The 10736-nt window shown below is 41.3% G+C and overlaps 1 protein-coding gene across 2 annotated transcripts in view; it reads right to left on the bottom strand.

Moving 5' to 3' along the window:
- Positions 1-2719: 2719 nt before the first annotated feature.
- Positions 2720-10736, bottom strand: part of LOC123959592 (putative protein TPRXL) — a 21345-nt gene continuing 13328 nt past the window's right edge. Inside the window, exons 2-3 of one of the 2 annotated variants that reach the window (XM_046033707.1) lie at positions 7497-8714; positions 2720-2868 (exon numbers count right to left, since the gene is read on the bottom strand). In XM_046033707.1, coding sequence (XP_045889663.1) covers positions 2845-2868; positions 7497-8687 — 1215 coding nt within the window. In that variant the 5' untranslated portion in view covers positions 8688-8714 and the 3' untranslated portion in view covers positions 2720-2844. Of the gene's footprint in view, positions 2869-7496; positions 8718-10736 lie in introns of both variants that reach the window. The other variant, XM_046033705.1, reaches the window with a different exon arrangement.

Genomic DNA, 10736 nt, shown 5'->3' with positions numbered 1-10736 from the left:
GAAACTAAGAGAAGCACTTTTTTCGCACTTGTTCTGAAAAGAGTGGGATGCGAGTGGCATGATACACATTTCTGAACATCAAGACTATGTACCTTGTCTTGTCATAATTTCAGGCTTTCATATGGTTTTCACTTCACATTAAAAATGCTCCCTTTGCACACACGTTTTCCCCAAGCACCTCACCGCGCTTTCCTATGACTATGTATTCTAGCGGTAACTGAAAACACTTCACCTTGGCAGCTACATCCAACCATCTGAGTTATGAAGGCAACACAAGAGTCAGATTTTAAAAAGTACAACACAGAGCTTCCAGGTCATGTAATAACTGATCTGTGTAACTTGTTTTAATTTTAGACAGAACAGTTGTATCTGGCTTGAACACCATCACTTCGGTTTTCAATACATATTATTTGCACACTAGTTATCATATCTAGCAGGGATTTGCATTAGTGATGGCTTCTTTTGAAACTTTAATATCAAGCTGCTTTGTGAAATACACTCAGTTGGAACTAGCTAAAACAAATGCAACCTTCATGAAGGTTGTAATATTCAGTTTTTGTTAAAACTGTTTGAGGTGATTCAGCTTCATGGACAATTTAGAGGCTGCAGTTTACAGTGCTTTTGAATTGTACATTTCACTGAGGGTGTTTCAGATCTCTATACTGCTCTTAGTGATATAACTATTGTGGACAAACTATTAGAAACACTTCTCTGTATAACATGGTATAATTCATTACCACTTTTTAAACTGAAATTAAAAACTTCATGAAAGTAGAATCTGTTGCAGGCCTGTTATATTAGACTGCATTGGTTTCGTGTAATCCTGCTAGCTAGGTAGCTACCCAACAATGAAAAAAGAAACAGCCTGCTTATTAGTTGTGCTTTGGAGTACAGACTGAGACCAAATGAGAAAGGCTATAAAAAATAAATAAAAAAGGTCATTTATTTTGTACTTCAAACATTACATCAACCTGCACCTTCACCATGAACATCTTTTAGGTGATCTATCTTCAGAGGCAAATGATGATTGCTGCTTGACAATAGAGATTTTGTTATCCCGATTTTTCTCAGATCTTTGTGGGCTGTACAAAATAAAGATCCTGTGATGGAATATTAGAAGGAGGTGGGGAACAAGTTCAAGCACGTCAGCAGAGCGAAACTAAAAAGCAGAATGTTGGTTGCAGTTTAGTTAATCTAGTTTAATAAACCAAAGCAGATACACAGGAGAACATGTCTCTCATGCTTTACCATTATCAAACTTTTACAATATGTCTCGTTAGAACACACTAATTTATTACATGATATTCACAGCATAAACTATTACACACGTGGTGAATACACATACACAAGTATGCATGTGCACCCACGCACATATCAATGCATTACATGACTCAGTCAGTAACTTCAAGGGATGATTTCTAGGTTTCATGAAAGTCAATCCCTGGAAAGAGGAAAAGATTTGACTTTGTGGGTGAGATACAAGACTGTTATGATGCAAAATGAAACCCAAGTCTCTCTGAAGAGAAAATCTCTGCTCTATACTGGTGTCAGCAGAGGCCGACTGGCCATCTGGAAGTACTGCACAATTCCACAATTGGTGGCTTCTTTAAGGATGTCTATGGGCTCTCAACTTGGCCATGGCCACCAAAAGCAAGCAGCAGTCGTCGCTTCTGTTTCTATCCATTATCAAAATAGTTTGATTAATTTTCTGTTGTCAATCCCTGTACTGTAGTGTCTAATCAATTAATCTGCTAATTATTTCAGCCCTAACTTTTACTTCCAAGGTCGGTTTACATTTTGCAGTAAAAGAGCTTCTACAAGTCACTCAAAGTTACGGCCTTTAAATTGGTTCACATGATCGTTGAGTTGATAAAGACTCTAGGGTTGCCATAAAAATAAAAATCTCAAATATGCATTGCAATTACCATCCAGAGGCACTGAAATTTTAAATTCACCTCGATCGTGTTGGGTTAACGTCAGATACACAGGAAGATACTGTAAAAGTCCCATATAAATCAAAAGCTGGTGTGAGAAAAGATGTATTTGAATTGAACCGATCTGGGTTACCTGAGCCTAAACTTTCAAACCAACTTTATCCTAAATAACAACCTGAAGCTCTAAAACCGTACAATAGGTTAGATGAAAAACATGTAAAAGGTGTTGGTTTCCTGGTTTCCATGAAGAGAAAATACTTGATTTAGGTGAGACTGAAGATGAACTCCACTTAATGTATTACTGTCTTTATTTGGCTGATTTTATTTGTAAAGCATGGGACCCGAGACAAAGTTATATAACAGGTTATGTTCATGTCTGATACTTGTATCACTACTGCAAGAGTGATTTTTTGGTGTCTTGTAAGTCCATGTGGGCTGGACACTTGAATGTTCATGATACAATACATATTAATAGTTAACTGTGTGCAAGCAGGGACTCTCTCCCAAGGAAAAATTACACGCAAGGACTCACATGTTTGTAGACCGCAAGTTAAAAAAAAAAAAAAAAAAAAAAAACAACAACAAAGAAACTTGCCACGGCCCTGCAGACACCTCGATCTCAATCTGTACATCCTCCTCTTTGCTGGGTCATCTACCTCACTTTCTGTCTTCCTCAACTCTCCTGCTGTTGCGTTTCCTGTGTCTTGGTTGGTTTCGCTCTGTTTCTGGTTCAGCTGACTGGGGCCCATGTGTTCAGAGCTTTAGTTGTGGTATGGAACGAGAGCCAAATTAACGCTGCATGTTGCCATATGAGAGACTCAAGTACACAAGTAACACGGAACAGATGGACACCAGAGTCTGGTTGTTGGAAAAGTATTTTCCACTGATGTTGCAAACTCCTGTCTTACTGTCAGTAAGAGAGAAAAAAGGTGCACTGAAAGAAAAACATAGCATAGATGCAGAGAAAAGAAAGTGTAAAAATAAGTGTAAATACGCATAAGCACATATTCAAACACATTTTGACTTTAACTGTGTAACTGCAATTCTGTTGATTTAATGAGGCGTAACTCCACATTTGGCTTTTTAAGACGGCCTATTACTGGAAATTCTAAGATTTTCTGCTAACTGAAAGCTCAAGATAAGGTATCACATGACCCTGATGAGACAGAAAGGCAAAGACAAAGCTTTACCATACATGCCAACATATGTAAAAATGTGCGTGTCAATGCACAGAGAGAGAGGGAGAGCACTTACATACAGACAGAGAGGGACAAACCTCCCAGAGCAACATGATACATAGTGTAGGCACACGTACACACAAGCATGAAATGTAACCATGTGGGAAAGATTAAGGCTGGAACAAACACACACACACACACACACACACAGCTGAGATGAGATGAGAGGGGTGTGATTAAGATGAAGTCTACAGGAGGTCTGGGGAAACATATCCGCCATCAGACTGTCCCAGTCTGTGGGAATTGACTCTGGAAGACAGAATACCACGATTTTCCTGGCAAGATGCTAACCTTGTCTGTAACCTTGACTACTGAACGACAGATGAAATGAAAAGTAGAAACAACTACCTCGGGTGAGAGTGAGTCAAAGCTGAGGAAGGTTATGAGATAACTCCAAGACTTAAGGAAACCTGCACATTAAGATACTGAACAGTAAGCAATATAACAGAACCAATGCCACACATTCGCTTACTCCTCAGCTTTTTCCAGGTGTGGACTAAATGATTCCAAGACAGGAATGTTAATTGTTTACGGGTCACAGTGTCAGTTTGTCCTCATTGAGATACTTGAGGCCGAGACAAGATAGAGAATTTAAGGTTAAAGTCTCAGACAACATCGAGGACATTATGGAGACTTCTGCTCGTTTCAGCTGACATGACAAGATTCACTTCTGCAATAAAACAAATGTTACATTGCCTAGACTTGATTATTTTCTCATTCCATCTGCAAAACAGAACAAAAGACAGACCTAAAATCAGCTTATATAACTGCCAATTTAAGAAGCTATATGAACAATAATTCCTTCCTAACAGTAGGTTTTCGTGAAGGGGAATTGGCATCATTTTGCATCCAATCACTAACAAATTAAATTAAGATGACTTTTAATAAATAAATAAAAATAAAAACTTTCTTCTTGTTTTCTTTTCTATTGAAAAACATGTTTGAATTATGCAGTCTCACTCCAACATCATTAAGTTTACTATTTCATACCTTTACTCTTGGGCCAATATAAATGCTATAGCCAGTGTTAAACTATCACAGGAATCTGCATAGTACTAATATGTCCACAGCTAATATTGAAGCATGAAAGAGATGGCGTAGTCATAAATGAAAGCTCTAGCCTCATACTAAGATTAATTTTGTCTGTTTGAGTTTGAACCACAACTCCTACTTTTTTTATAGTAAGCAAACAAACCACGGTATGCAGATGTGATTTTTCTAGTGATTTGTTAACAGAGCAAAATCCTGGACAGGAAAAATGCAGTAATTTACACCTAGACTACAAAGATGAAAAAATATATGCTTTCACCTGCCAGGCTATCTGAATTAAGCAGGTTAAAGCTGTGTTTAGACCGACATTAGCGCTGCATCTAAAACATGGCTCAACTTCTGCCCTGACAGGGCCCTGTGCCTTGACTGGGGCTTTCTCACGCAAATACATTATCAGTTTCCATGCAGCTTCCTCTTTTGTGCTAAATCAGCTCACTGATATTACTGCCGTTTCTCACACATAAAGACACGCACATTCTCACACACAAAGACATAAATAAAAATACATATGACCCTACCCCATGGATTATTATTTTCTGTGCAACCGATATATGTATGCAGCGTGCAGGCTTGCATGCTCACACATCTACACACAGTCACAGAAAGAGGCCACAGATGTGTGAAACCCCAATTTACATCCACAAAAAAGAAACTGCACCAACACAATATATAACAGCAACCCAAACATATTGTGTGTTTAAATGACTTCTTTTAGAGCATCAACACATGGGCTTTTTCTTGTGTATGTTAAAATGTGAGCATGCAAGTCCACAGCTCTCGTTCCTTTTAAGGCCATACTCAGGGCCTTAACTCTCTGCCCTGCCAAGATTACACAGACACACACACGACAGTGGGGGAGCACTCAGAGTAGCAATGCAGTTGGCCAACTTAAGCAGCATTGCAATCAGCCAGGAAAATCCTGCCAATTCTGATACATACATACATACACACACACACACACACAGCTCTGGCTCTATCATCAACTGAATTACCTCACGCACATGGTTAGAGCTGCAGCTGGCAGAAGAGTTGAGGGCTGCTAAATATAAAACACTACAAGCACACACACACACACACACACACACACATACACACACACGCACACACGCATGCTCCGTTTGTGCCAGAATATACACAGAGACTGAACTCGGCTTCCAGTGACCTTATAGATGGCGGAGGCTAGGACAGCAGTGAACTTAGCCACTGTGATTACTGGTTTGGGGATCTTGGGGGACTGGGTGTGCAAGCACATACAGCCTTGCAGCTGGCCCCGTCTGGAAGTATTGCAGGGTTATATGCCATGAGGTCTCATGTGGGGAGCCAAGCATACATATTAAAAAAAAAAAAAAAGAAAGAAAAAGACATCCTGCTGTGCTGTGGTGAGCTGTCAAGCGAAGTCAGGGGACGGCAAGCTGAATCTTTCTTGTTCCAAACTTAAAAATGCAAGTTACTCCAACAAATATATTTTACATGTGACACTTAAATATTTTCTGATTGTTGACTTGATGTATTAATCATGAAGGAATAAGCAGAAAAGTTGTCACTGGCTGAAGCAAACCCCAAACAAACAGGAAATAGTGTAGGAGGCATATCGACTAACCAAAGACTAAAAGAAGACATGAATATTGCAGATTCTTTGAGGTAGTTAAGCACAAAAATAAGCTGATACATTAATGCATGAAAATTACTGTATTATAAAGAAATGTGCGACAGACACAGACAGATTAAATCTGTCTGCACTCATAGGAACAGTAACTCAATTTCTTCAAGATCAACTAGGTTAAATGGCCAACAACATGACAATCTCTTACACCATCCAAAAAAGTTCTCAGCAGGAAACATTTTATGGAGATTTAACAGTGACACTGCTACTCAGCACGCAAGGCAACAACAGACTAATGCTCTGATTAGTTTTCATTAGTCTAAGCTGTGACTAGACTAGTAAATTTACCCTTTGGCTTTTTGAGCTTGGTTAACACCAAAGCCTGCTCAACATCACAGCACACTCTGTAGCTGCAGTTAAAAGACAAAATCAATCAGTGAATGTGATGAAAACCACCAATACATCACACAGAGACAAAGCTACAGTAAATGTCATCACTGCTTTGGTCTTGTTTTGACATGTGGCAAAGTGTACACCAAAAGATGCTTCTTAGACGTGGCAAACTATCATTTATGAAAACAAAACAAACACAGAGAAAAGAGATGATTTCAGAAAAGGAGGGGGGAAACCCCTGTGACTAAAACAGCTGGAAACAGGAAATGCCTTTCTGCCTGTGTGTTAATTTAGAGTATGTACATGCATTTGTGACACAGCCTGGCAAACTGACACTAACCAACCTTTTAAAGGCTTCTGTGAGTTTCCATCTTATTGATGACCACACACAGATCTCCAGAATTATCTATCTTGCACAAGCTGAGGGACCTGCTAGCTGTTAAACGCTTCAGTGCTGTGCCGAGTTCTGAGAAGAAGCTCAACAAACATTTGCAAAATGCAGACACGAGATCCTGTGAGACACAGGGTAACATCCTATGAAAGCAGTGCTCTACTGTGCTAAGAACAGCAGACACTGATTATAAGCTGCATATCTGCAGTGTTGTAGAATATCTGTTTGTTACAGCTCAAATAAATGTCAACAAACATAAAAATCATTAAATGTTGTGAAGTACAGTATATATTTTTAAACAAATCAATAAATAAACTTGAATAGGTTTGACCCTGTACTTAGGTTTGACCTGTAAAAAGAACCTATTATGCTCAACAAGCCATTTTAGCTCCTGTCTCTTTAAGGCCCCCTTTCTGATGCTCAGCCTTGTTTTCAATTTTGCTCAGTGACCGCTGTCGGTATTTCAGCAAAAAAAATCCCCTGCGGCCCAAATAGCATTTTCCCCCAAAGAACACTTTTATAAAAGAGGCGTCAGTAAACTGTTGACAGGACTCCTCGAACTGCAATGTCAATTTGTTTGATGAACCAATGAAGTGTGTAGCATAACTACAGGTTATATATTATAACACACTTGATCCATCATACAAAAACTGAGAGTATGATAACATGTGCAGACAACTGCTAATGCTACTAATGTTACTACCAAAATAAACTTGAAGACAGACAGTAAATATGGTAGACAGTATGTGCTTTTCGAGTGCGGTAAATCATATATAGAATGCACGTATACTGTATGACCACAATTTCACCCAGAATCTTTACCTATATCCAATTTGCTGGTTTATATAAATGTGTGTATAAATGTAAGGATGAGCAAATGTTTCTACCTTTGGAGGATCATAAAGCTCCAACTGGTACCTCTCCCCTCCTCCTCTTCCTCCTCCACCACCTTGAGCGTCCCTGTTCCTCCTGACCAGCAGGCGGCAGCGTTGCCAGCGGGGCTGAGAGTCTGAGATAGTGTCATCCACCTGCAAGTACCTCATTTGGCCTTCTTTACAGCAGCCGCTCATCTCTGACCTCCTCTGCCTCATGCTTCCACTGCGTAACCAGCGTAAACGATCCAGCAATTGAGAGGCTACCCCCGCCATGGACATATGTGAAGAGGCTGGGGGCATGGCTTCAGAGTTAACACAGGAGGAAGAGTGAGGGGATGAGGAGGATGACGACACTTCCTCGTTTGTGGAGGAATTCCCACTGATTCGGTCAACATTATTTGGGGGATTGTTGTTGGTGGTGGGGTTGGGGCTGCTAGGAGACAGGTCCTGGGATGAGGGGGGGCTGGGGAGGGGCCGTTTCTTAAAAAGCTGTCTTACGGTCTCTCGGATTTGACGGACAGAGAAATGTGTGACATCAGCATGTCCAGGGTTGGAGGTTGAGGAGTCCGAAGAGTACCGTTCAGACACCTGACGACGATCAGTGCCAGAGATGTCCTCGTTGCTACGGCTACGAATCAGCAGTGACCCGCTGCCAATACTACGAGTCGAACCTCTGAGCACCTGAGGGTTTCCTGATAAGGAGTTTCCCGCCGCACATCGCAGCGGCTGCTCCTGTTCCCGACTCACCACCACTGGCTCCACTTTTGGTGACACCACAGTAAACGGAGAAGCTCCTCCACTTGGCCGGCCCGCCTCCCGGTAGTCCTGCACCCCAGAGAAAGATGTGATCCGCAATCGACTAATCACAGCCTGCGATGAATGGGGAGGAGCCACCGCAGTGGTGGAGGCAGCACTACCGGTGGAGCATGTGTTCGGGCCGAGTGGAGTGCCATCTTTGTCGACCTCACAGCAGAAGTGCTGCTGGAAGAGGTCGGTGAACTGCTTGGAAAAAGTCTCTGGTGGGAGCACGTCATGTTGTTGCCGCTCTCTGGCGAAGCTCCGGTAGTGTCCGGCCAGCTGCCGGGCTGTGGCGATGGCGTGAAGCTCGCAGAATTCCCTCCAGCCTCTGGGGGGCGCTGCCACGCCTGGGCCTCCTCCTGCTGTTGTGGTGGTGTTGATTGGATGTATAGTGTTACCATTCATTGCAGTAACCAGACCGGCTGAGAATCACTGCTGTGAGACAAAGGAGGTTGAAAGGAGAAAGAAAGAGGAAATGTAAAATGGATGGTTGGAGAGGAGGTGGGGGGTAAAGGGGTTGAGTTGGAGACAAGAGTGGAAGGATGGACAGTTTAGAAAGAGAAAAAAAAAAAAAGATGATTGAGGGACAAACAAAGAGATATGGAAATGCAATTAGAGGCAAATCAAGATAATGTGGAGTGTTGTGCAAGAACTGAAGCACTAAAGATGGAACTGGCAAACAGTCCCAGCATTTCTTTGAACTACTTGAAAGTTTGAAACAGTTCAAACATTGAGAAAGCACAGTCAAAAGTCTGATTTTATCTGTACTCAATCTTAAACAGTCCAAATTGGATTTCATTGGCCTGCAAAGAATCTCTGGCAATCAACCAGTCATAGAGTATCTTAATAGATAAGGGCGGCCACAGTTCACTCAAAGGACGATGGGTAACCGTTCCATTTGGGGGGAAACAGTTGATTGAGTCAAGAACAAAAACACTGTAAGTGCATATATTTAAGGTAAACTTAAAGTGAAGAGAGAAAGTGACGAGAGAGGAGTGGAGTCAATAAAAAGGTGACTAAATCAGTTCCACATTTCACTGAAATGGATGACAGAAACTTTGGTATTTGAAATGAATGAAAACAGTAACAAGTCATTTGGACAGACGCTGAATGAGGCCCTGACTGAGGAAGTACAGTTACAGAATTTCTCAATCAACCACACTGCCTCCTTGGCCATCTGTGTGTTTGTTTACATGTGACCCGTTTCAATGTTACTTCTGCTTTTTTATTTTTTTCTCCTTTCCCAGCTCAAGCCTTTATTATGTCAAGACCATTACATGGACTGTGATTACTTGACGCTACACCCCGATTTCTCACTCAATTAGTCGCTTTGTTTCCCTGAAGAATACATCGTATACACTGAAGAGTTCTTTTGTCCAAATTCTGTTTGGTCATGTATATGAAAATAAAACAATCCTGGTACCACAGTGAGCTCTGTGCATTAGATGTTAGTTGAATCAGGGTCAGATCATGTTTTCACTCCTTAATATGATGATAGAACATGCTTGTTTACCCCTAAAAACACACTCCTCTAAATTTCTGACTAGTGAAGAGAATAACTGCTTACCATTAGTTTTTGAAGATCATCTATAATTTGTCACTGTTCAGTTGGCAGCTTGGTCTTACTACATGCTGTTAATCCTTTGTTGAGATGGAATTTAGTTAAAAATTCTGGCTGCTAAATGTTCTTGTTGTAATATGTTTGCCCTTTTTTGAGAGCAGACTGTAAATGTGTGACAGGAAATTAAGGGAAAGAGAGGAGGGAGCAACAAAGTTCCTGGACTCAAAACATGGATGTTGGGATTATTATAGTGAGCGTCTTAAATGTTTGGCTACCAGGACACCCTTCTATTTTTCTACGTTTTTGGAGGGGGAGATTTTCCTTGCATACAATCAGGTCCACCAATTTCCCCAAATTGTCCGCATAAATATCTCATCATCATCATCAGTAGTGTCGACTTTGCCGCAGTCACTCTATGCAGAAAGACATCAACAACACTCAACAGTTCTGGGTCCCATTTCAGAAATCAGGTTTAGTGAAAACTGAGTTTGCTAAGCCTAAGATGATGGAAACTCTGGGTTAACTGTTTCAGAGACCAAGATCAGTAATTATGGCAACTTCTACTGTGAAACTAACCTCCTCAGGAGGTTTTTTATTTTTTCAACTGACTACTCCTGTCCTGCAGAGCCTGAAGCAGCTGTCTAACCAAGTGGGAACATCCAGGTCATGCGGAAGTCCGTTAAACCTGCCTTCTTTCTAATGGCCAGCAAGGGGCGACTGCTGTGGTTGCAAAAAGAAGTCCGGTTCCATTAAAATTAATAGCAAAATGAACCTACTTTGCTTTGTTCTTTATTTACCCGTTGCAATGTAACATTGTATATCGTAATATCAAAGCTCCATTGGTGATAGCTTCCCCCCCCCCCCCCCCCCCCCCCCCCCCCCCCCCCCCCCCC

This window comes from Micropterus dolomieu, linkage group LG21 (assembly GCF_021292245.1).
Source record: "Micropterus dolomieu isolate WLL.071019.BEF.003 ecotype Adirondacks linkage group LG21, ASM2129224v1, whole genome shotgun sequence".
NCBI lineage: Eukaryota > Metazoa > Chordata > Actinopteri > Centrarchiformes > Centrarchidae > Micropterus > Micropterus dolomieu.
Note: the sequence above shows the minus strand (reverse complement) of the source record. Positions and strands in the feature narration are given on the sequence as shown.